This window comes from Ammospiza nelsoni, chromosome 7 (genome assembly GCF_027579445.1).
Source record: "Ammospiza nelsoni isolate bAmmNel1 chromosome 7, bAmmNel1.pri, whole genome shotgun sequence".
Lineage (NCBI taxonomy): Eukaryota > Metazoa > Chordata > Aves > Passeriformes > Passerellidae > Ammospiza > Ammospiza nelsoni.
In genome coordinates this window covers 17,803,485-17,829,996 of record NC_080639.1, presented here as the reverse complement: position 1 = coordinate 17,829,996, position 26,512 = coordinate 17,803,485, and the positions used below count along the sequence as shown (strand labels likewise).

The 26,512-nt window shown below is 40.1% G+C and overlaps 1 protein-coding gene across 4 annotated transcripts; it reads left to right on the top strand.

The window, feature by feature from the left end:
- The first annotated feature begins 8,815 nt into the window (after nucleotides 1–8,815).
- On the top strand, nucleotides 8,816–22,664 carry HNRNPA3 (heterogeneous nuclear ribonucleoprotein A3). Of its 4 annotated transcripts, none has more exons than XM_059476241.1 (13): nucleotides 8,816–8,934; nucleotides 12,601–12,714; nucleotides 13,168–13,191; nucleotides 16,883–17,005; nucleotides 17,096–17,242; nucleotides 17,324–17,534; nucleotides 17,766–17,855; nucleotides 17,931–18,023; nucleotides 18,145–18,225; nucleotides 18,915–19,061; nucleotides 19,893–20,018; nucleotides 20,103–20,174; nucleotides 20,261–22,664. In XM_059476241.1, the coding sequence occupies exons 2-12, from the start codon at nucleotides 12,649–12,651 to the stop codon at nucleotides 20,153–20,155; spliced, it is 1,161 nt and encodes a 386-aa protein (XP_059332224.1). In that variant the 5' UTR covers nucleotides 8,816–8,934; nucleotides 12,601–12,648; the 3' UTR covers nucleotides 20,156–20,174; nucleotides 20,261–22,664. The 4 variants fall into 4 exon arrangements, with proteins under 4 accessions (XP_059332224.1, XP_059332223.1, XP_059332226.1 ...); XM_059476240.1 differs by having other exon boundaries at nucleotides 17,916–18,023; XM_059476243.1 differs by lacking the exon at nucleotides 18,145–18,225.
- The last annotated feature ends 3,848 nt before the right edge of the window (nucleotides 22,665–26,512 follow it).

The following is a 26,512-nucleotide window of genomic DNA, read 5'->3' as shown; positions in this document are numbered from 1 at the left end:
TTTTCCTCTACTATATATTGTTTTTAAGAACAGCAGAAGAATAAAGAAACAAAGTAACATATTCTTTGTGATTAACTAGGAGCCAATGACTTTTTTCCTTGCCACGCCTTACCTTGACTTTCTTTCCCTGGACAAATACTGTTGAGCAGTAATTGCCAGGTCAGTATTGCCAAACTAATAAAACAAACTGCATTAATAATATTGAGCTTAACTACAATTGTAGCAAATATATTACAAAAAAGGAAAAAAGTACACACTTTCCACTTTTGATGAATGTCACAAATTACTCATAACAACATGAGGCACCAGAATAGAAATGAGCCAACAGCTGCAGAGATTTAAGCCATTTGCACAATGCCTGTTGTCTGGTACCTCCCCTGCTGGAAGTTACCATCTTCAGAACACAGTGAGGAGAGGGGAGAGTGGGCCTGCACCTCAGCTGCTCCCATTTATAATCCAATATGTTAAATCATGGAGTGTAGGATTCAATTACCATAGAAGGCATAACCAATCTGCCAGTAGTAAAAACAAACAAACAAACCTTCAGAAAACAAAACAAAACAAACAAAAACCACCCCCACACCCAAAAAGTATTCAAACTCAGCACTATGAAAGCAGCATTTTGCCAGATTTTATTAGAAACACATAGATTCCAGCCACCAGAAGTAGCAATAAGCCATTATATATTAGTTAAATTTTTCAAAATACTCCTAATTCTGTGTGTATACTGTGTGTATTTATAACCCAATTCCTCCCACAATGGTTAAAACACAGGTGGTTCTCTTCCTAAGTCATCCCACCTGGACTGTGAACTTACAAGGCTGCAGTCCTACAGCATTTATGTAGCAAATTTCCTAGGCAGTCCTCAGTGGGAGCAGGAACATTCACAGAGCTGTCAGAAGAGAAGCTGTGACCAGGAGGCTCTCAGGAAGGAGAGCCTTCTGAGAGCTCTCCTTTGGACAGTTTTGGCAAGTCTGAGGAGACCTTCAGCTCTGGTGGGTGTCATTCAGTAGTAAATAACTGGGTTCTGGCACACTAATACAATTTCTGTAAGGCAGGCAACAAAGCAGCATGGCCTGCTATGAGGAACCAAGGATTTCCCAGAGGTTATCAGGCTGAGATAATATTTAGCAGCAAATAGTTGGGACAAGTGTGTCCCAAAAGAGACTCTATTTTATACCAAAATATTTCTTTCTCTTTAATACCTTCCACAGAGAAGTAATGCAACAACAACTGTTTTGGTCCAGAATCATCTTTCATTAGAGAAAAGAAGCTTGCTACTGCATGTATGTGTAGAAGTCTTTCTAGAAGAGACTAAAGTTTATAATTTATTTTTACTGAAATACCACTAAAATAAAACACTAATAATGGGATTAAACTTGCAAAGACATTTTTCAGCTTACATATTGCCAATTCTCTCAGCATCCTAAGAATAAAATGCATGAAATCACTTGGAAACATAGAAACTTGGGACCTCAGATATGACTTCACAGGGGAAAAGAACAAACAAACAAAAAAAAAAAAAAGGAGTTGGGTTAAAAAAACTGGACTGTAGGCAGATTTAAAAATCAATATTGACAAATTTAATCCAAAGGTCAAACAAGGAAAGTCTGCCTCTTGCCATTAAAGACAACTAAACAGAAAAAGGAAGAGCTTTAGGCTGGTAGCTGATGTTTCAATAGTGCTGCAGTCATGTATAATTTAGTACTCTATGACTGGCTAATAATACTCTTCTTTGTGTTCCTATCACAAGTTTTGCAAGAATGGTCAAGATTTGTGGTTTCCAGCAGTCAGCCTGCAATATTGCGTTCCTGCTCGAGGCCTAACAGAGTAGTCCTAATTTTCCACTGGGATGTGCTATATAATTGCATCAGTCTGCTTTCTGAAACTACTGCAAGGGTGTGAATGGAAAAAAAAATAGGCAAGACAGAGGCTTTGTTTGGGAGCAGAATGCAGAACAGAAATAAAAATAACTAATTAATTTAATCCCATAGCTAACTTCACAAGATGGAAGAAAAAGCAACAGGTACTGGAGGGTAAGCACATGTCTGTATGAGGGAATAAAAAAGCAATTAATTCTTGTTCAGATATAATGACAATTTTAACTTACAGAAATAGCAAGCTGTGTGTTTTCTAGATTTACATGTTATAAGCACCTTTATTTTTAAATAAAATCCCATATACTGATAGATGTAAAAGTTGGAGAAGTTCTGTGGCACAACTACAGCTGGTGTTCCAAATAGTAGAGCTCTTTAGGTTGACTAGACTTAAAAAGAAACTCTGATGTCACAGAGTCCCAGACGATACTTCTTTGAGGTGGCTGCACTGAAGTGAAGCAAACAGACCCACTCACCTGCATGATTTTACTAATAAACCTTGGAAATGGCACCCAGAAAGAAAACAGAATGAACAATATCTGCAAATTGCTCATGTCTCCTCAGATTCCAGGCCTCATCCTCAGCCAGAATAAAGTACAGTTATCAGACAAGAATCTGATTTCCCAATTCTAAAACCTTTTTCCAGAGTTTTTGGTATACATTGCAGACAGTTCTATATGGTTTATTACATTCCTTGAGAAGCACAGAATCAAACTACATTTTAACTATATCTGGTAGCAGATATTAATACCAAGTCCTCTGACACCCAGATAATGTAGGCTGATGAAATACACGTTAAATGCATATGATAAAACTACAACAATGTTATGGCTGCAAACATTAAAAATGTACTAGTTTTTAGATTACATTTCAGTGAGTGACAGGTTTCTGGGGAAACTGCACAAAAAATATTTTTCTGTCATTTTTCCAAAAGCAAATTACGAACACCTAAAATCTGAATTGTGTTTCCACCTATGCAAAGTAACTTGTTTAAAAGTTAAATGTTAATACATTCTTCTGAATTAGATAGTTGTCCTTATGTTAGAATTCTCTTGCATAATCCATCTGCTTACATTATCATCCTCTTATTAACACACAGAAAATTATTAATAATATGGCCAATGAATTCCAACCATGTTTGTCCTGAAGGCAGAAATGTAATCAGGTTATATATTGCCATAAATTATTCCACCATTCAGCACTTTCAAATCGTGCTTATTGCTCGTGACCTACAATATTTGGTAAACAAGCATGTATAGCCACTTCCCTGGTAAATATGACAGCATTACAGGCATTACAGGGCCTTTTTTAAACTAACAACACAATTTTCCATGGAATACATCAGCTCGTACACTTGAGGTCTCTGAATGTACAAATGAGTTACTACCAGCTGCAGTTTCCTCACCTTTGGCTATATTCTCTTAGCAGTTTCAATATATTTCTCTTAATTAAGAGATTTAATCAGCCATAATGAGTAGATTGGTTCTTGACATTTTCTGTAGCTTTATTCTACTTGCCCAGTATCTCCATTGGTATTGGTCAGTACAACCATTTTAAAGGTAAGGAGAAAGAATTTTAAGATTCTTGACAGAAACAATTATAATCCTTATGATATGGGTTCAAAGGATAACCCCTCATATTTTAGGGCTTTATATTTTGTATTTAGCAATACCTATTTCTAACTAAATACAAAATTTCTATGTCAGTGAAAATAAAAAGAAAACTTGTAAGGAATTCATTATAAAGACTTGATTTTTAAAAAACAGATATGCCCTAATTCCAAGTTCCTAGTTCCTGCTGCAAATGCAAACATTAGCACATGTGGTAGTACCCTCTGGAATTTTACATTTATTTTGACAGCTTTTGAAAGGCATAACCTTATTCACATATGTTTCACTCTATATATAAAGAACTGTCCATATGTCTTTATATCACAGTAATCTAAAAATCTCAAGTAATTTTTATAAAAAGTATAATCTGTTTTTCAGCAGCAACAGACCAGAAAATAATTATATAAAAAAAAATCAATTCAATGCATTTTGAAGCATCCGACTTGCAAGGGAGTGTGATACTTCAAAGTGAAGAACAATTTACAAACAGATAAAGCATACCATGTTATCAAAACGCATGATTCCAGCAGCTTAGAGCATAGCATGGAGAGTAAGTACAGGGAAAGGATCATCTATGTAGCCTGCTTTGTTGTTGGTTTTTTTTTTTTTAATTCTGTCTGTGACAGATGTTGGCAAACTAGCTGTTAGGGTAGCCACAGTGTGTACCAGATAAACAGTTATAACCATGTTTGGCATAAATCACCGTCTGTAGAATGTGTGCAAATTCAATTTAGGAGAGGGAAAAGAAGGGAAAAAGAGAAGCGAGAGGTGCTGCTGCTCAGCAGTCAAAGAGGCAATGAGGGCCACACAAACGCAGTGCCAGATGTGGCGCTCGCGATTGGCTGAGCGCTGCCCATGTGCTGGAGCCGTGCGGAAATGGAAACCCCGCCCAGAGCCAGATCTGCATTGCAGTCCGGGGAAGAACAAGATTTATTTCCCTTGCTCACATACGGACACGAGCAGGAAATCCACCTGCAGTTTTCTCGCCTTAATAAAATGTACCAAATAATACTAAATGTTCAGTTAGTTGTACAATTACTTCTAAATACTGTTTTGCAAATCGTAGTAACAAAGAATGAACACTCAAGATCAAACATTAGTATATATTATTTTTTACAATTTTGATTTCAAGAATAGGAGATCTAACCTGCTACATCCTCCATTTTTCTTCTTTCGTCTGCATCTCAAGGGGTTTCTTCATTCCTGTGTAGACAAGCGAATCCCAATTAAAATCATTCTAAAAATCTTGCCATTTTTTCCCACCTTTTCCCCCGCTGTGATGATTTTATTGCACAAATTTTAGAACAGCTGACTCTTCGTGTCCTGGCATCTCAAATATAGCATATTAAACTCCATTTTACCTGGAGTTTTCAACTGTAAATCACATTCTTTTTTCCGCTAGCAATACATAAACTCCTTCCTACTTAATCTACATTTAAAGAAAATGTATGTTTGCTAACAAAAAATATTCTAGCATAAAGAAAGAATATTGCTTTTAAGAAAGCCCTAAATTTACCCGAGAGCCTTTTGTAAATCAAGCAGCCCAGGCTGTTGGGCATATGATTCCTTATTTCAAGTAAGCTCCTTTAATACAATGGCATTTCAACATGTCACCTTAAACTTTGTCCACGGCATAATTTTGCCAGTAACAGAATTCCTCCTATCCTAAGACCTGGACAATAAATGTGGAATTCTTGGGAACAAGTTACAGAGCCAGCTCTGTTATAATGGCATCTCAGCAAGCTATTTTCTCCTCACTGCTAGTGGTTTTATTGTTTGGTTGGTCCGAGTATCACCACTAATGCACACTTCTTTCTTTAATTTTTGTCAGAAGGGTTCAAGAAAATAAAATTTTGAAAATTCAGATAAAACACAGACATAGCAGGTTATGGAATAAAATAGAATGTAATAGGTTAAGATTTAATTAACATACAAAGAAGAGCAGAACAAAAAGAGAAAAGATGTGTGTAGGAAACTATTCCTATTTATAGCAATCCAAAATGCAGGATTATTTTCCATATTACATATCTGGTACAAATATAACACATTGTAAAAAATAAACATTTTAAATAGAGATACAATTTGTAGAAAGAAGCAATTGTGTCACCCTGAATGAACCGGAAATATACAAAGGGAAATATACAAAGTTTTCTAGTATTTCTAATTGAGCTAGCTGCTAAAAATGGTTTGATCTCTCTCATTTCCTGCATTGCAGCTCTCAGACATAGCTCCTGAGGAACAGCAGTCACGGAAAATTGATCTAAGTTTTCTGACAGATGGAGTGGAATGACACAGTCACAAGAGGTTGGTGCTATTTCCAAAATATTTGCTGGGGATTACTAAACCTGTGCCAGGCTGGTATAAACGTATGTATCTTTTAATTTCAAACTCACTTATGGACACACTGGTGTATTACTTCAAGCACTCCTTATCAATTATTAAAATACAGGAGAGCACATATTGAAGCAGCTGATGTGTCTGCATGCATTCTGTAACCTCCATGGGAAGGGGCAGACAGAAAGCTTTCTCAAACCCCTGCAACTGAGTCCTGCAGGGACTGCCAGAGTTCTGGGGCACAGGACACTTGGCTGGCAGAGCCTGAAGTGGAAAAGGATTTTCTGGAGTGTGTGTGTGTATACAAGTATACAGATGTATATGTCTGTGTATATCTATTAAGTATTATAACAATTACTGAAATAAAGCAAATGCCGTAGCATAATCATACTAAAAGTAATCAGTGTATTGGCTCTATGCATTTTTCAATTAATTAAGTAAAGTGTTTTCATGCACCCTGCACTGCATGCAAGAATTGCCAAAATGTTACCAGACCTTAGTATATTATCCTGTCTCTGTTCAGCAAAGCTCAGCAATTTAAATCAAATTCAGAGGTGAAAACAATTGCTTCCAAATGAAGAAGACAGCAGAAGCTGCAGTTGCTTGCACAACTGGCAAGTGTCTCCAGTAACACTTGTCCATGTTTAAATATATCCCATTTCTACCCTGAAGTTGACATGAATTATTTGCTGTGTAGCACTCTGGACTTCTTATCAAAATTGCAGTCTGCATCCTTTTTAAAGTATGGAATGCAAATATGGCCAAGACAACTCCATGTTCAAAACTAGGACAGTACTAACACATAATTAATAATGAGTCCATTTGTTTGTGCAATCTCAGAGTTTTATAGCAAATGTATTTAGTTCAGTGAATTGACTCCATTAACATTACTATTCTGGAGACTAGAGTTCAAGATCAATTTCATATTCACATCTTAAACTTTGTGTAATACTAAAAAATACTTTGGACAGTTTTACCAACAATATTTACCTACTTTAGGATTCACTTCACAAACAAATGCTGTATAAGAGTCAAACAATAAAACCTCCAACAAACCCACAACAACAACAACAAAAAAAGACAATGAAGTGAAACTGACATTTCAACCACATAAATATATAAAAGCTAAAAGCCTTTCCCACTGTTATTGTTTGTTTGTTTTTTTAAATAGGCACATACTGTTGTTCACTTGGCTTACAAAGAGGAGAGCACATGTTTGCAACATTGCTAGCAAAAAGAAAAGCATGTTAGCCATCTGCAGAGATGACCAATGCTGCATCTGCTGCATAATGTGAAAGTTCATCTGATGATGAAACTACATGAGCCAGGACAGATATGAGTGTTTCAAATGTTTTCACCTAAGGAAATGGGTGACCCAAACCAGGGAGCAATATTTTACTAGACAACCTGAAAGCACTTCACTACCAGAAAACTGTTTGCCTGAAATCAAAATTACAATTTCATCTAAGCCCTCAAACTTGTGTATCATTTTCATCTGCAACAGTGAATCTTTGTAAAATGTGCGTCTCCCTCATTTACTGGTTTGTCTTTTATTTCAGTGCAGTAAGCACAGTATTATAAGATTATTACGTTCTGTACAGTTGATTACACATAGGGGAGGCTGATCATGAACTGAAACTGTTGAATTCAAATGTGATCTGCCTGTGGCTGTGCAACCAAATGAACTGCAAGACAATCAGCCCCCATGAGTAACAGTTAGATGTGAAATGAATGACTATTAAACTAATAAAGGAATTCTTCAAATGCGGTGGGGCAGCTCCTGTGTAAACTACAAAACCTTTGAAACTAAGAGACATATTTAGCTAGTGCCATTGAGAGTCTCCCAGTACTGTCACTTGAGAGTAACAGAGGCATGAGGACAAATTACAGGAAGAATTTTATTTTAAATATAAAGTTAAATTGTGTGGTTTACTTTGTTGAGAAAAGGAAGATGAGAAATTCCTGGCTTTGGCCTCAGTGCAAAGAATAGCTGATGTTTTATGGGATTTTCAGGTTTTTTTCTGTGTAGACATCTACCTTCTCAAAGATACAGAAATGATGTAAAAACTTGTTTCAATCCTTGTACATGATAGCAGTGAGCATTTCTAAATCTGTTGGGAATTTCTCTATGCAGTAGGGAAATTAGTTAATCAAACAGGTTTTGAAACTTTTGTGTGGATGGTTATATATTTTTATTTAGAAACATCAGGCTAAAATAAAGAAATTAAAGTAACAGCTAATACTAAATTTCCAGTGATTTGGTAAAACCTCATCAACTATCTTACTCCTTTACATAGGATGAAGATATCTTTAAAGGAGTAAGTGCCAACTCCTGTTAAGGTTAGGTCATCATACTAAAATAGGTACTGGTACTTATGAGAGGATAACCAAGACTGAAGAAACTTTGATGTGGTGGGTTACTTTAATAGCAAATTTTTATAACACTGCTTTTTCTGATACCATTATTCCGGTAAGGAGACATTTTAAATATTTGTGCTTAACTATGCTGCGTTCTGTACGAAATTCTCGCAGAATTCCCTTTTCTCCTGATCTCTCTTTGCTAGTTTATAATGACAAGCGCCATTCAAAGCTACAGGCAATGCCTCTGAATGGGGAAGTGTGTGAAACTTACTGCTTGGACTTGTTTTGGCATTTATCCGGAAACTGACTAATCTACGCTCAGTTCTGAGGGTGAGCGCTGAACGAGCTCTGGAGAGCCGATCTTCAGCTGCGTCCTTGCAGCATCTCCAGCGTAAAACGATACACAGAGACAAATAACTTCTCTTAGAAGGTGCTGTGCACCTCAGGCACACCCTGATACTGCCGCAGCTGTGCCCTGTAGGCAGAGCATTTCCTCCGTTCCCTCTCTCTCTCCTGCCAAGCGCCTGATGCCGCCCTGGGCAGCCCGGCGCACAGCGCTCCCTCACAGGGCCCCTCGCGCTCGGGGGCGGGGCGGGGGCGGCCCCACTGAGGGGAGGCGGGGCCACCCCGCGCGCCCTCCGCGGCTGCGCCGGCGCTGCCACCCCCACAGCGGGCGGCGGTTTGTGCGCGGGGCCGGCGGTCGGCGTGGGACCGACGAGGGCGGGAAGGCGCTGTCGCTGAACGCCGGCACGGTGATATTTTCTCTTTCCTCCCCTCCCTACCCTTCCCCGCACATTCCCTCTCCCCACCTTCCCTCGCTCCCGACCCTTTTCTGTCCTTCTGGCGGGGAAGGCGCCGCGCGGACGAGGGGGAGAGGAGAAGGAGGGGGGGATGGGCGGCGGGCCCTGAGAAGAAAAGCGGTAACGGCCGCAGCGCGCGCGCCTCCCCGAGCCCGCCTTGCCGCCACGTGACCCCCCCGCGCCCCCCCCCTCCTCTCCCGCCCGGCTCCATATTGGCGCTGCGCTGGCCGAGCCCAGGCACAAAATGGAGGTAACTGCGCGCGGGGCGCGGGGCTCGCCGCCATCGGCCGAGGAGGCGGCTCCTGCCGCGCGGAGCTGGAACGGCTTTAATTCCGCCCGAGCCCGCTGGCGGGAAAGCGCGGCGGGAAGGGGGTGATTGGCGGCAATATGTGATGGAGCCCCTTGCAGTTCCCGCAGCCGCCGCCTCGTCGTGGCGTTCCCGCCGCGGTCCAGACCCGCTTTCGCCTGCGACACGCCGCGTTTGTCCGCAATGGCGGCGCGGGCAGGAAGAGACAGGGAGCGGGAGAGGCGGCGCTTCCGCCGCGCGGCCCCGCGGGCTGCGGCCGCCATTTCGTAGCGCTCCGACGCGCGGGTGAGGGCTCGGCCCTCGGTCCGGGGCAGGGCTGGGGGCGGCAGAGCCCTTCGCAGCAATCCAGGGGACACCGAAACACAGGCGCGCGTGTCCGGGCTGCAGTGGGGCGAGGCGAGCCCTACAAGTGCGTGCGTTATTGTTCCGCCCTCCCTGTGTTCCTTTCCCTCTTCCCTCCCCGGCCCACCCCCCTCCAGCGTAGGGTACTCGGAGTAGTGCGGCAGGGGTATTCTTTAACACACTTTCTACACATTCAGTTTTCTCTAAGCAGATTTTAGAGGCATTAAAATAGTTTGCTGCAGTACGCTGCATTTCGCAGAGGACTGCTGCAACACTTTGTAGCACCTCCCTAGTGTCTCGTACTCCTGCCCAGAGGGAGTTAAAACCTGCCAGGAACCTTTGCTGCCCGGGGAGGTGGGGGAACGAAAACTACAGAGTTCTCTTCCTTTTCTCCACTCCCCCAACTACACGTGCAGAAGACCCAGGACATTTCGGTGGCATTCTGCCATGATCCTGGTGGGCAGCATGAAGCAGTCTGCACAAACCTAGTGAAATCATCCTCGCCCTACTTTGAGGGAAATCGTAATGATATTCTGCCCTTGCTTTTCTTTCTTCAACTAAGGTTCTTTGCTCAAGTGTTTGAGAGTATGGCAAGCAAAAATAGTGGGGTTTTTTTTGTGTGCGTGGTAGTTTTTTTAATCTTTGCTCCTTTCACTGAACGCTGGAACCTTAGAAATTAAGATCTGAGAAACCAACAGCTCACACTAGTTTCTGTTCCTGTATTAAAAACAGAAGAAAGTGGATCCCTTAACCAAAGCAGCTAAAAACACCTTTTCATGTAAGCAATTGTTTTAGTTGCTTCGGGCTTTAATAACTGAGAGGGCTGATGTGTTCAAAGCATTGAAGTGGTTCACTAAAGCTTGGGAACCTATCACATCAGGTATAGAGGGTTCCTATTGGTGTTGGGGGTACACTACCAACACACTTAAAAATGGGAAACAGTTTTTCCTGCTTTAACTTTTAGGGTTGGTAAAACAGCCTTCTGTATGCACTTTAAATCCACCCTCAGCTGCTTGTAGAAAAGACCAGTGCATTTCCTAAGTATTCCCTGATTGGATGGTGAACTTCCATCTTCATAATGTCTGGTTTGTCTCTGTTAGCTTCTTGTCTGCTGTAAGAGACAGAGCAGCGTTGTGAATAATGAGACAAGTCCTGGTGACTTCTTTATCCTTATAATTTAAAGCTTTCTTCGGAGACTACTTTAAATTCTCTAGTTAAATTGCAGTATATGATTGCTCAATCCTAGTTTATTAACTAGCGTTTAATGGTAAAGGTATTCTGAGTAGTCAAAATTGAATAGAGTATTTTGTTGGTGATAAGAGTTTAAAATTTGGTGCTGTCAGCCTTAACGTTCAGGACACCACCGTGAGAGCAGGGCTGTGTTCCACATGAGCTGATGGTGTGCATTTCAAGAACACAGCTCCTTTTTAACCCTTAAGGCCTTCAGAGGCCATTGGGGCAGAGACCATGCCCAGGAGCTTTATGCTGGCCAGTGTGGAGCCTCGCTGGGGATAGCAGCTTCAGAAAGGGATTCATACTTTCCATTACTTTGAAAAAGTATTTGAATAAGCTTATTCCTTTACTTCCTAATAATTCCTAAAGCTTTATTTTGCTGTATAGCTAGTTTGTGGAAATCCCTTAAAGTGTTAATGTTCTGTTTCATACCTCCCCAACATGACTTTAAAAACTGACGGCTCAGCTGAAGTACTTAATATCCTAATACCTCTTAAGTCAAACTGATGTTTGATTTAAAGGATTTCAAGAGCAGCCTTAACATTGTGAAGCAGGAACTGAAGATAATACAAACACTTTGACATTACTTAATGAAACTATTTAAATTGTTAATGCATTAAATTGTGATACTCCTGATTTCACAGTGGAGTTTAATTTGAAGCTGAATTTTAACATGAAGTTATGTTTAAGAATTTGCACTTAGAATAACAGCGTGTATTGCTCATTGGTAGAGACCTGCCTGCCTTTCCACATGCAGGAGCAAAATTTGCAGGAAGAAAACATTCAAAAAACCCCACAACCCAAACAAACCCATCACAGAAGTACACCTAATCTTGTAAATATCTATGCTTTTAAATGCAGCACATTTGTAATGTACTTAACATTATTGCATTTTGGCCACTGTAATAAAGCTTCAAGAAACATCCAAAGTAGTAATGAATATTGGCCAGAGATAAATGAATACATTAATACTAGAACCAACTGAAAGATCCTAGAAAGTTTTCTAGAAAAAAAGCCAAAGGTGCATGATTTTTTTGTTTAAATGTGTAGTGATGCGTTCATTCACTGAGCTTACAGTGTAAAAGATTTCTTATTTGTAATGGGACATAGATTACATAGTACAGGGCAGTAATCAAATATGTAATAGGGAAGGAAAAGTAATGCAGATAGTGAAGAGACTCCTGAGGAGAGCAGTTCTTGATGTTGCAAGTTAGCATCAGCAAGGGCTTCTTGCACTACTAGTTAAAAGTAGTTTTTAATACAGGAACTATATAAGACATCCTCTAGTGTTGCACACTGCTGGATAGCTGACTACAAGAGTCATCAGAAAGTTCTAATAAGCAGTGTTTACAAAATGTTACATGTTTTGGGGGGTTAAAACTCCAGAGAAGCAGAATTTACATAGTGGATTTGGATATTGAAGTGGAATTTGATTGCTGTATCAGTTGTACTCAAAATAGTTTAGTCAGACAGTAATAGACAAAGGTTTGCTACAGATTTTAGCATTAGTTTGTGTAGTGAGCTTGACTGGGATAGCAGATGTTTCTTTTATGTCTCTCTTCATTTGTTAGCTGAGTAGCCTGAGGCTTTTTATCCCACCCTTTTAAATACTTCAAGGATTTTTTTTCTACTTCAACCCATTTCTTCCTGCAAAGCTGCACCTGTGCACTGCAGCAGAGAGGGCCCTGTGTCACAGGAGCTGGGGTAAGTACTGACTTATCCAACCTGTTTTCTAGGTTTCCTAGATCTAAAAGAAAGGCCGAGTTAGAGAGTACCCTTCCAAAATGGCTGCTATTAAGGAAGAGAGAGAAGTGGAAGACTACAAGAGGAAAGGAAGACGATCCTCACAGGTGAGAGGATGAGTTTTTTTATTCAAAATAAAGTAGTTTTAAGGGGAAAAAATAAAAAAAACCCAAGTTAACTGTTTCTATCTTTTTTTTTTCTACCTTCTTCATCCCCGTATTAGTGGAGTAACTTTAAATTGCAGTTTATTACATACACTTCTAAGGGGTGGGGTGTTAAGCCTAATGGGGAAATTTTGCTTGCCTAGCTTTCTGTTGTAACAGACTTGATTAAATGTATGTTTCTGATTAAAGCAAGGTGGAATTATTTATGTATCCTCCAAGTATCAGCAGGAACTTGATTACTTCTACCTTCAAAAGTCCTGTTTTTAGTGGGAATGAAGACAGGTTCCTATTTGCTTTTTTTTTTTTCCTTTTTTTTTTTTTAATGGTTGCCTGATAGTCACTGCAAATGAAAGCGAGCTGTACTAAGTAAAAATAACTGTTTTCTTTTGCTTCTAGCAGAAATACCGTAGACTGAATAAGGTGCGTAGTATAGAGAAGATGTTGGGGCTGTTTTTGGGAGGATGGGAGCTAGTTACTTTTGGGGCAGGGTGTGGAAGTGGGAGGGGGGAAGTTCTTAATACCCTTCAGAAAATAATTTTAAGGTCAGCAAAAAGGGTATTAAAAGTGCTTATATAGCATATAACGGCGGCATTTTATCTTCATTTATTTGGATTTGTTTGCTTTCTAACATTATTTTTTCAGGTTGCCTGAATATTTTAGCTAGTTCAAACCAGCTATTTTCTGGAATGATACACTACTGCAATGTGGGAGGGCCTGTACACTTGAATTCTGAACAAACCTTGTCCCAGTTGCATGTGTCTGGTAGTGTATGGTTATTTTGTATTGAAATACAGTGTTTAAAGTCCTTTTGGGAGGAATGTTGAAACTCTCGCCCTCATTTGGACTTTGAATTGAGTGTAACGGGGTCGGTCAGCTGCATACTAAATAACCTCTTGTAGTTCACAAAAGTAGCTTGCCCTGCAACGATCTTAAAACTTGAGTTTCTAGAGAACAAGTTTCTCAGGGCACGTTGCTGAGGCCCCAGTGGCCTGTAAGCTTTCCCGTTTCAGAAGGCAGGCTGGGATTGTGCTGCCTGGGGACAGGCTGGTCTCGGTTCAGCCACAGCTGAGGGTGGCCTTGGTGACCGGCATTTTGTGGGCATTTGCTGCTGCTCACAGGCAGAATGCATGGGAAAGCTCCAGCCGAAATGTGCCTTCAGAGAGAAATACTGCAATCCAAAAGGTTGATCATCCAAAACCCCTGCCATAGGAAATTCCACTTGCTGGCAACCTCAGCATAGAAAGCAGTATGTACGTGCAGTAGCTTTGTCTCAAAAGGTGTCAGGATTTCCGCAAAGAGGAGGATTTTTGCAGGAATCCCAGGGGGTTCTAGCTGCCGTCTTTCCCCCCCGCCTTCGGCGAGAGGTACAGTTACAGTGCGCGGGGTGTCGGGGTTCCGGTAGAGCCTGGAGGCGCGGTGCGGTTCGGCGGGCGGCGAGCGGAGGGGCCCGCGGCCCCCGCAGCGCCGGCCCCGCCCTGGGCCCCGCAGGCCGGGCCCCGCCCATGGCGCCACTGCGGCGCCGGCCGCGCGCCCCGCCCTCGCCTCCATATTGGCGCGGCGGCCGCGGCTGAGCACAAAATGGAGGCGGCCGGGCCCGCGCTGCGCTTGGGCTTTGGGGGCGGGAAGGCCGCAGTCGGGGCAGACGGAAAGTTTTCCGCCTCCGCAGAGCGGTGTAATGTGTCTGGAAGCCCCTCTGACAGCTATGGGGGAGAAACAGTGTCTTGCTGACTAAAGGCAGGCTGGACCGTCTTGCAGCTGCTCTCCCCACTCCTGCCAGAGGAGTGCTGCGAAATGGCGTGCTCTCCTGGCGTGTCAGCTGAGCAGGAGGCAGCCTGGTTCTGATAGAGCAGGGTGGAGAGATGTGCTTTGCAGGATTTTCTGTGCAGGAAAGACTGCTGTTAGAAATAACTTTAAACAGAACAACTGAGAGAGTCTTGTCTGAAAACCCCAGTGACAACAAACTGCCTAAAAAACTGATTCCCTCATTCTTTAAAGAAAATACTGCCTTCTATTTTTTGCACATAATTCCTGTTACATGTATGTGTCCTAAGGATAATTTTTATCAAGTAGAACAGAGAAGTTGTAACAACAGGTGTTCTTCCTCTGTGTGAGAGCAGCAGTTCTCATGCACGTAATAATAATAAGTAAGAAAGAGCTTCACTACTCCTTACCTGAACAATTCTGTGGTTATTCTTTTAAGGTAAAAGCACTCTGAATTATTAGCTGGAAACTCTCATAGCCTTGAATAATATCAGAGAACTGTAAATAATCTGACAGTTTTTCCTTACATATGTTTCTGATTTTGAAGGAGTCTAATCTTCACAGCTTCACATAATAAATGTCTTTCAGTACCTGTTCAAGAGTTTTGAAATGCTTAGTGTCCCCAGCTTTAACATAACCCAACTAAAAATTGTCAGTAGATTTTAAAAACTGGAATTAGCAAGAGATGACACTTGACCTAAAGCAGTTTCTATATGCGGTAGGTGTGTAATCGTATAAAATTTAAAGTTTCAATGTAGTGAGAAGGGAGGTTTTTTTTTTTGATGCCTTTGTAGTCTGGACTACTTGGAAGGCACTAGAAGCTTTACTTTGTAGTTATGGGACCATTGACTGTTACTGATTTATATGATGATCATGAGGTAACAAAGCTTTAAAGAGTAAGCTGTAATCAAAAATGCTGGGTTTCTGTCTAACAAAATTCAGCAGGTGTAAGGACAGAGATTTAACTCCCAGACAGCTTTTCATAATCTTAGTTACTGTTTGCTGTAGTACAACCTAAGTATTATAAGCCAGTGGTTTGCTGAAGCACTGTATAATACAAAAACACTCTCTAAGGGGCTTAAGCTTTCCTGGCCAGCCCCAGCGCTGTGACAGAGGTTAAAGCACTTCAGATTTGAAGCAGAATGTCTACAGATAGAAGTCTGTGGCTGTTTTTATGTAGTTCACATCAGGAGAATGCTGCATCTACTCTGGTTTAATGGACTGCAGCAGTGAAGTCTGTTAACTGATGCTGCAGAACTGAAGTCATACACAGCATAGCTGGCCAGCCCCTTGTGGAGTGTCTTACATGCACAGATAGTACCCACTTGCTAAATGAGATTTTAATCTGGTTGCTTTTAAACAGAGAAGTCCGGTAAGACTTCTCTGCCAATGGCAGTTGTGAAACAATTTTTTGTGAACTCCTCGTCAAATGTATGGGGGAATTCCCTGTCTAATAAAAAAGTGCAGCACTGAAACAGAGCAGAAACACAATTGTACTCTCAAACCCATTTCAGTCATTTAACAGAAGACTGGGATCTGCAAATTTGCACCTTTTAAAATATGGCTGGTTGTATATAGGCAGTGTTACCAGGAGCTGTTAAACTTGCTTGTTCTGTGATGCTTGCCAGGTTACCAGTCTTATCCTGGTACTTGTACCCACTGCTGATCATTAATGAGTTGTTAGGGCATTTTCTTGTCTGTAAGACATAGGTTGTCTCACATTTGAGAGGTATTTCCCATAACACTAAAATCCACATACATATTTACACTATCTTGCCTGCATGTGCTCCAGTAGTAGAATTATCAAAGTACAGAATTTATATTTAAAGGAACTGAGTATTGATATGTTCCATAAAAATGTATAAAGATAACCTTTCAAAATGGACATCCTCAAAGAGTAGACACTCAGCCCGAGCCTTTTTTCCTTGTGTACTGCATCCTTAAATTTTTTTTAGATCTGCATGTTTATGCTTCATAAAGTGTTAGAACTTGCCTTTATCCAGCAGTGCTTCATCCCCAGTCCCTACAGTGTGAACTGCAGCTCAAAGATAGCCACAGAATGAATGCATTTTTGGGTGGTGGGGAGCAATTAAATTACCTAATATGTTGAAATTCCTTTACTGTTTGCATTTTAGTGCTCTTTAAGTTGTTAGTGTTTTAATTAAAATCACACCTCATTAAGTGTTTACTATTCTGCTGTCTAAACCCATTAGAAGTCATTGTTTTTATGTAAATGTATTTCACCTATTTGTAGTTATAATGTGCACAAATAATTTCTAGTAATTCGCTGAAATTTTAATTCTGTAATTTGTATTCAATATATGTTTTTTATTTTTTTTTCATTTTGTAGGGCCATGAGCCAAAGGAGCCAGAGCAGTTGAGAAAGCTGTTCATTGGAGGTCTGAGCTTTGAAACAACAGATGATAGCTTGAGAGAGCACTTCGAGAAATGGGGCACACTCACCGACTGTGTGGTAAAGGCTCTGTTATTAGTTTGTGCCTTTGAAAGGGTTGGGTAGCTAAAGTGGCACAGAAATACAGAGTGCCTCCTTGTGTGTTTGCAGGTGATGAGAGACCCCCAAACAAAACGTTCCAGAGGCTTTGGCTTTGTGACTTACTCCTGTGTGGAGGAGGTGGATGCTGCCATGAGCGCTCGACCACATAAGGTTGATGGACGCGTGGTTGAACCAAAGAGAGCAGTTTCCAGGGAGGTGAGCTAGTGTTCCAGTTAACCACATGTTCTGATCTTTACCTACTACTTTAAGCACTGAATTTCATTTTTGGCATTGCAGGATTCTGTAAAGCCTGGGGCACACCTCACCGTAAAGAAAATATTTGTTGGTGGAATTAAAGAAGATACAGAAGAATATAATTTGAGGGAGTACTTTGAAAAATATGGAAAGATTGAAACCATAGAGGTCATGGAAGACAGGCAGAGTGGAAAGAAGAGAGGCTTCGCTTTTGTTACTTTTGATGATCATGATACAGTTGATAAAATTGTTGGTATGTAAGCTCTTCAGTGACAAATGACTTGGCAGATAGTGTTAAGATTTCAGAAAAGCACTGTGTGGAATGAAATGGTTGCATAATCAGCTGCTTTACTATTGTGAAGGATGGGGTTGACTTTATGTTACTTTTCAGTGTGCATATGCCTTATAGTAACTTTCTGTGAGAGTTTTACAGCATATTGCAATGATGTGATTTCTAACTTTCATTTTTCGCTATTTTCTGTAGTTCAGAAATACCATACTATAAATGGACACAACTGTGAAGTGAAAAAAGCGCTCTCAAAACAGGAGATGCAGACTGCTAGCTCTCAGAGAGGTGAGTTGTAGTTGTGCATAGCTATTTTGTGTAACAGGTTTTCAATTAATGTAATTCAAGTGAAATATTTTGTAGGTCGTGGGGGTGGCTCAGGCAACTTCATGGGCCGTGGAAACTTCGGAGGCGGTGGAGGGAATTTTGGCCGAGGAGGAAACTTTGGTGGGAGAGGTAAATGGCTGGAATAGTATTATAAAATTACTTACATTTTGGTTTTGGTTTTATTTTCTCTGTCAGTTGGCTTAAACAGTTAACATGTTCAGGAAAACATTTTCATCTGTTTGTGTTCTAGGAGGCTATGGGGGTGGTGGTGGCGGTGGTGGGAGCAGAGGAAGCTTTGGGGGTGGTGACGGATACAATGGATTTGGTGATGGTAAGTGTATTGTTCACTTCTTTTCCCCCAATGTTAGAACCAGCTGTAAGTCTTGCCTTCACCTTGGAAGCAAAGTTTGTTTTGGTGATAATGTGATAATACCAGTAATGAAAATGAAATGTCTGCATTGTAGAGCTGTAAAGAGTTCATTTTCTTTTCTTCCCACAAAATGATGGGTGGAAAAAATACTAGTCTGTATTTGCCCTTTAAAAATATATCATAAGGTTGTGAGGGAGCTGCTTATTATTGAGAGTTCAGTGAAGATTCTTAGTTGAGATGACTAAAACTGAATAAAGCAGTAAATAACTGTTTTCAGTAAGCTCTTAAGACTTCTTGTGGTTCAGTGGTATGTTTTTTTGTGATGCAGTTAGGATGGGTATCCAAAATGCATCTGAAGAGAAATTCTGCAATTACCAAAAGGCTAAAAAATGCAATTATCAGAATGCAAAAAGGGATGAGGGAAGTAGCATGAAATGAATTACTTAGGTCCTGATTTTATAAGCATGGGTTTTTTCTCAATTAAGTAGTTTAGATAAATCATGCAGCCACAATGAATATAATAAAGGAAAAGTGCTGTGGGACATCTTCATTGTACAAGTGTGTTGGTTTGGGTTTTTTTTGTTAAATGCATCTTTCCTTACCAGTATTTAGCTTTGGTGTGCTAAGTTTGACATTTCTTTTATCCAAAGGTGGCAACTATGGCGGTGGTCCTGGCTATGGCAGCAGAGGAGGTTATGGTGGTGGTGGAGGACCAGGATATGGAAACCCAGGTGGTGGATACGGAGGAGGAGGAGGAGGATATGATGGCTACAATGAAGGAGGAAATTTTGGTGGTGGTAAGATTCCAGCTTTAATTTGACATCAGTTGTTCTTAGGTTTCGTTTCACAATGCCTGAAATATAGTAATTTACAAAATGAGTTGTATGTCTGGGTTTTAATGTAGAAGGCCATATTGCTTAAGGGAAGTTCTTTTCCATGGGGATCAGCTTTGATAAACTACAACATTGTTTTGCCAGGGATGTATTTTTCAAAAGGCTTTGGCTATAAATCTGTGTGTGGAGGCAGAATATAGGAACTTCAGTGGTTTTGAGCATTTCAAGTATGTTGTCCTTGGATACCAGTTCACAACAAGTAGATCACATCCTCCTTTGTGAGAACTACAAACAGATTTTAAGCTTTTTTATTTTTTGCCCCAAATTTGAGGAGTTAAGCTGCAAAAACTGCTGTATATCTTACTGTACTTTCTGATTTTCTGTGCAGCATGTCCATTACAATTCTGTCTTTTTTTTGTGTGTGAACAAATTGTAATTTTCATTATTGTCATCCATCCCTGCAGAGTTGTACAGTAGAAGAACAATGGTGAAACTCACGGTTTTCTGATTTTGGGGGCCTTAATTTGGCCTATCAGATTCACATCAAATTGCCTACTCAAACCTGCTTATAATGGGATGTGTTTCATCTCCAATAAAATACCAATTTCTAATGGTAAAAATACTAAGGGTCTTCTGTTACCTGTGCATTTGCATAGAGGTAGCATCAAAATACATGAATTTAATTTTAAGTTGTTCTAAACTACTACAATTTATTTTTACATTGGGTATTGGAATTTGGTGAGTTTTGTGTCCTAAGTGTTAAACAAACAAGGCTTTATAAATTACTTATTTTAGGTAATTATGGTGGAAGTGGAAACTACAATGATTTTGGCAATTACAGTGGACAACAGCAGTCTAACTATGGTCCCATGAAAGGTGGTGGCAGCTTTGGTGGCAGAAGTTCAGGCAGTCCCTATGGTGGTAAGTATGATTTTGTACAGAAAATATTTTTGAGTTAAAATCCATTCTTGATCATGTACTTAAATATACACATTGGTTTTTTAGGTGGTTATGGATCTGGAAGTGGAAGTGGGGGCTATGGTGGTAGAAGATTCTAAAAATGCTACCAGAAAAAGGGTAGGTGTACTGTATATTTATAATGATGATTAATAATGTACAACTGTTCACTGAGAGTAATAATTTTCTTATCCTGTATTCAACAGGCTACAGTTCTTAGCAGGAGAGAGAGCGAGGAGTTGTCAGGAAAGCTGCAGGTTACTTTGAGACAGTCGTCCCAAATGAATTAGAGGAACTGTAAAATCTGCCACAGAAGGAACGATGATCCATAGTCAGAAAAGTTACTGCAGCTTAAACAGGAAACCCTTCTTGATCAGGACTGTCATAGCCACAGTTTGCAAAAAGTGCAGCTATTGATTCATGCAATGTAGTGTCGATTAGATGTACATTCCTGAGGTCTTTCTCTGTTGTAGCTTTGTCTTTCTTTTTTCTTTTTATTTTCCCATTACATCAGGTATATTGCCCTGTAAATTGTGGTAGTGGTACCAGGAATAAACAAATCAATGAATTTTTAACTTTTCAATATTTGTGTAGTTCAGTTTTTCCACATTTAGTACAGAGAACTCTATAACAGAACTGAAATGTAGTTTAGGGTGTTTCCTTGTTAGTTAATAGAGAAGATAAATGCATTTCTCAATTACTATTTTGTATTAATTTAAAGTTAACAATAGAAACACCTATTGATTTGCAGTCTTAAGGGTCTAGTCTCAGTGTATATACGTAACTGTCATTGACATGAGTTACATAGGCATACAGAGGGAAAACATCTGTATGTTGCATTATAGTTTGTTTAGATGTATAACTAGGATTTGAGTTACTCAAATTAGTGTTTGTGAATCATAGAACTAAGCTTTATCTTAATGAAAACTTCAAATTACTTTTTGGTTTGTGCATATTTTTTTAATTTGTAGTTCTGTATTAGTACTAGCGCTTCAAGAAAATAAGGCATGATAAATATTTTAACAAGACCAACTTTAGACACACGAAAGCTGTCTCCCGTCTCATTTGAGATGCATAAGGGATAACTGAAGTTGTTTAAGTCTTGGGTGGAGAGAAAAAAATTTGCTTTTTACCTTTATATTTATTGTAATTCCCGAGAAGTTAAGGTGGGGGGAATCAAGTGCCTGTTTCCTTGGGATATACAATGATTCTGTTTCAATAAAACTATACTTTGGGGAGGGTGGCTTGGAATTTTCATCCCCTTTGTCCCCATTTCCTTCTCCCTTGCACCAGACTGCACTGTTTCAATTAAATGAGGTATCATAGTGAGAGTAATAGGTATGTTCCTCAATAATTTAATGGCTATATACATTCTTGCATGCACCCAAGGCAATTTTCTGGACACATGCTTCTGACTGGGAGCCAAGGGTAGCACAGGTGTAATCACTGACAGTCCCAGGTAATGTGCTCCAAAAGCCCATTCCCCATGGGCTCTTTAATAGTAGAGTCCTTGACCTGTTTGCCAGCAGACATGTGTGCTCAGCTGAGAGCTCAAAGATGAAACACGATCTAGTTGTATTTTACCGACTAGAAGCACTCCCAGAACGTAGAGGGCTACAGTCCCCAGTTCCCACAGGTAGAATGGTAGTGTGCTACAACTGGATTTGGTGCAGTGGAGTAGAAAATCAGACCAGTACATGTGGCTAGAAATTGTACTTCATTCTCACTTCTGACCTCCAAATTAAGGCACTGCAGTCTGTGCTATCCTCATCTGATGTGAATTCTCTTGACTATTGCCAGGCCAGTGCTTGCTGTCAATTCAGACTCAGAAGAGTAGGGACCCAGTCAATAAAAGAAATACTCAGACACTTGGCAATATGTATTGGAATTACTCACACCTGTTTCACTTCTGGGTCAATGTGCAGTATAAGGTAAATGCAATTCCAGTATAGGAATGAATCTGCAAAGATGTATGAAATGGCTTAAGGCATAATCAGTCATATTAATGAATTATAATTTTAAGAAGTGGTAGAAAAATAAGTGTGTTGTTTGAAAAAAATTAAACATGTTATTTAAACGCTGTTATTGGAGTGTATTTAGACTGCAGTACGCTAAAACAAGGAACCAGTGTCAAGATGGTAGCCTCAAAAATGGATTTCAAAGTCTGCTTATTCTTGTCTGTGGAGTTCTGAAAGATCTCAAAGCAAGAATTGGTGGTTTAGTGAATGCTTCTGTTGTTGTACCTGTTCATTTGGGCTTGGGGTGGGGGGGAGGCTGTACTTCAATAAAGGCATTTTTTAAACAACCCCTTTGGAGTTTGAAAACATGGGAAACTAAACCAAACCTCACTAGGGAGTGAGACACCTGACCTCTGACTTGCTTTGTACATCACTATGCTAGAAGATGCGTAGACTTGCACCTGGGGGCCTGCATCTGATTGCAGGGACAACTGGAGGATGGGGTTGATGTCCCTTCTGACAATTGATCTGGTATTTCTAAATTTTTTAGAATGTATTGACAGTGTTCTTTTTAACAGGGCCTCTTGTAGCTGTACTGTGACTACAATGTTAACTTTGAAAAATAGTGTCATAATAAACTTTATGAACAAGATCTGTATGCAACCTTTTAAGAGATGGATGTAAGTGACCGCTTTGTAGGTGGGTGGGGTAGCTTAGCTGTTGTTTGTGACGTGGAAAAGTGTAAGCCATGAGGACAGTGATCCGCCAGCTTTACAGAACCTAGGATGTACTTCTTTGATCCATACATTGCTAAGGAGACTCGTAAGACAGGACTTCAGCAGCCTATTGAGTATGGAGAAGTCAGCCTAATTAAAGAATGACAAGGCAGCAGGAGCAACAGCTTCAACTTCCAGAAAAGTGAAGGAATAAGATACTGTGCTGATAGTGAGCAGCTTTCCCAAGGCTAGTTAAATCTGCTTATCACAGCTGAAATATCGAAGAAAGTCTAGCAAGAGTTCTTCACCTTTTGGAGCCTCCTTGAGTGATAGCTACTTGAGTTGACTCAAAATCAATAGGTCTAGCATTTAGACCTGAAAGGAAGGGCAATGAGCATAGGTAAGGTTTGCCTTTAAAATTTTTCATGAATTATAAAGAGTGGTGGGAGGTTTTTTAACAAGGTAAGAGTAATTTCTTTAATTTTCAGGTTGAATGAGAAGCTGCTGCTTGACAAAATGGGGAATGTCTTGCACATGCTCTTCAAATGAAGGTTTCTGACTGGGTAAGATTTGTAGTCTATAGTAAAATGTCTTTAACCCCTATTTCCTTCTAGGCTTTCCTTTTGACAGTCTGTTAATATCAAGGGAAGCCATAAGTACTAAGCAGCAAATATTCCAGCACATGTCATCCAGTGTTTTCTGTTCTGGATGAATGCTGCTTGCTGGCACACTTCCTGTTCAAGAATCTTCTGTTCCTGGCAGATAAAAAATCTTCGTGTCTGAGGTCAACAAGACAAGTTGATGTTTTGAAATAATGTGTTATGGTTACTGGGGAGTGTGCTGGGGTGGGGGAAATTTGTCCGTGCCTTGTCATGGAAAGGGGTGCTGCAGAGAAGCCCAGGAAGGCAGTGACACTGAAGTGGTTCTACGGTTCTCAGCAGCTGTGACCTGCTGCTGCTTGCCACCTGTTCTGGGAGAGAGCTTGGTATTGGTGCAAGCTGGGATTTCCCTCCTAGCTAGTGGATCCTGGCTTACCAGGTGATGTTGTATTTACCTGTACAAATCCAAGAGCTCCCTTTCAGATTCTGGGGGCTTTCAGGCAGGGTAATTGAGGCTAATACTGTCATGATACCCAGCTGAAATCACAATGGCATTTGTACAGGCAAATGGAATGGCAATAAAAACTTCTCATGCTGTCCTGATTTTACACAGACTGGAACGTGTATTAAGTCTTGGAAATGTATTATTTCCTTTTCTGCATCTTTGATTGTTACAGGTTCTTTTATAAAGTGCTTCAGCATCTGTTTAAACTTCCCAATATATTTCTGAGCCTGTGCATTCTTAGGAAGACAATTTCTATTTTAGTGTTGGTTATACTTCAGTTGCTCTGAAAGTAGTCAAATGGAACCTGCCTTATCAGAGGCAGAGGCATGTTCACAAACTGCTTCAAGTACTTAGGCTTTCTACCTGCTGCCTGTACACTCCCAGAAAGTAATTCCTGACTGTAATACAGAGTTAACTAATTTGGAAGTAACATACAGAGACTTCAATAAAATCAGAAGCTACTTAATTGAAAATCTCACGATAACTGCATGTACTTGTAAAAAAACATAGAGACAAGTTTGTGCTTAGCTAAGGTTGAGCCTAAGTCTGAAACTGCTGTACAATCACGTTGCCTTAGTGTAATGTGCCAGCTTGTTGCTGAGGTGATGAACTTCCTTTCTTAAGCCTAAAAGTGGGAAAGGTGTGCTCTGCTTGGCAGAGCTCCCTCAGGCACCTGTGCAGCAACGTAATGGGGAACAGCACTGCCCCTCAGGTACAAATGCTCTTGCACCTGCAGTGCTCTTTGGATTTTTTTACTCCAAAGAGCACTGCAGGTGCCAAGAGTGTTTTGCAAATGTAACAAAATTAATTTTTAACAAAAACTTTGTAGTTTGCCTTGGTACTAGGCCTGTGTACAGAATAAAGCTCTACTTTTCTTTAATATGAGAGGATTTCGCATTGCTGCAGACTTGTGTGCTCTGGGTGGGTCTTTTTGCACCATGCACAGAAACAGATAATCACTGTTAGAATTGTTTAGTTTGATTTATAACACTCTTGTTAAGATAATTTGCTTAAATTCGGTTATTTATAGAAATCTGTTCAGAAATAACTTTTACCAAAATAAACACTCTCTTAAGGGAGTACTAGGTCAATTGTATCTCTGTCCAAGAGGCACTTTTAAGAGTTAAGAACTTTATTTCATGGCCATCTGGCTTCTGTTGAAAGTAGCACCTTTAAATGGAGATGGGGATGTAAAGATGCAAAACTAACAAAGCATTGGTCCCTTAGCTATAGTTGTACAGAAGTTTACTTGATAACATAAATGATATTTCCAGGTAGAGAAGGGAGTTCCCCCAAAACCCAGATTGATGGAGGTAACTATGCTATTACAAAACACCAAAATTAAACATGGCATCGTAATTTTTATATCTTTTCAATACTTAAGGTTCCTACTCTTTTCAAGCATGATTTGTGTGATGTTCTGATGTGCTGTCTTTATTTCCTTGTTTAAGACATTAACGTGGTTTTCGTGTATTGTCCACACTGAGGTGGAATATTCATAAATCAGTCTGTGGTCTCTGACAAGTGTGTGTATCTTAAAATTGTGTGGAGCATGTAAAATCTTGAGTATCACTGAAATTCACATATCTGACGGATGATTCTTTTTCTGCTGTGGGTGCTACAGGTTGACATCTCTCTCTATTAGCTTTTCCTGAACTAAAGTAATCCAAGTATCTCCACAGAAGAAAAAAATGGCCTTCATGTAGAAGATAATACGGCAAGATTGGAAACAGAATAAAATGGTATAACTGGCAAAGACTGCGAGAGCAATGGTGCTAGTGTGCTGACATCTTGAAACTTGTGGTTAAACAAGTTAAAATAGCATGGAAATTTAAAATTTCAGTATAGTCCATAATGGATTAAAATTTGTTAAAATAATTCAATTTTGTATCAGAATAAAGTGTGTATTGTCAAATGACTTACAATCTGAAATGCGTTGGCATCACCTTTTTTTAGTGCTGTGAAGAACACTTAAGTGGTCTAGAATTATTGCAACACATTTTCTTACAGGATCATCTTTCCAACTTGGGACTGCAAGCCAAAAACCCTTGGTTCAGGCCAGCTTTTCAGCTTTATTCCTAATAGTTTTAAAATGGGATGTTTTGATCAAGAAACAAATGGCCTCCATGTGGCAGCTTGTCAGTGTATGAGGTCAGCAGCGTGAGGCTTTTGACTTGGCAATGTCACTAGTCACTTAGATTTCGGAGCATGCTCTGTACCTCAGTAATAACAGTAACAAAATGAAGGTTATAATTTGCAATCTGATGTTTTCCTATGTATGAGTAATGCGTAATTTTTTTTTCCTCAGTGATAGTGGGGGGTTCAATGGGAGAGCAGCATGCACTGTGGTGATGATGTGAAGAACACTGGTTTAAACTGAATGCAAGTTGTCACAGACCCAAGTTACTTTAGACTGATTCTTCACCTGATGAAATTCAAACAAGGCTGCTGCATTAACTGCAGGTTTTTTGCTGTTGCACTTTTGTTTTGGTAATGGAAGAAATATCTTTGTATTGTTTTAGACAAACGGATGGTACAAACACAGCAGTGCCTGCAAAGGCTGTAAGGAATGCTGTTTGCCTTTGGCTTTCACATTAGTGAAATTAAGGAACAAATGGGAGTGCAGGGCAGAAGTTTACTGAAATGTCTGTTTTATAGCCAATTTGTAATTAAAGGTATT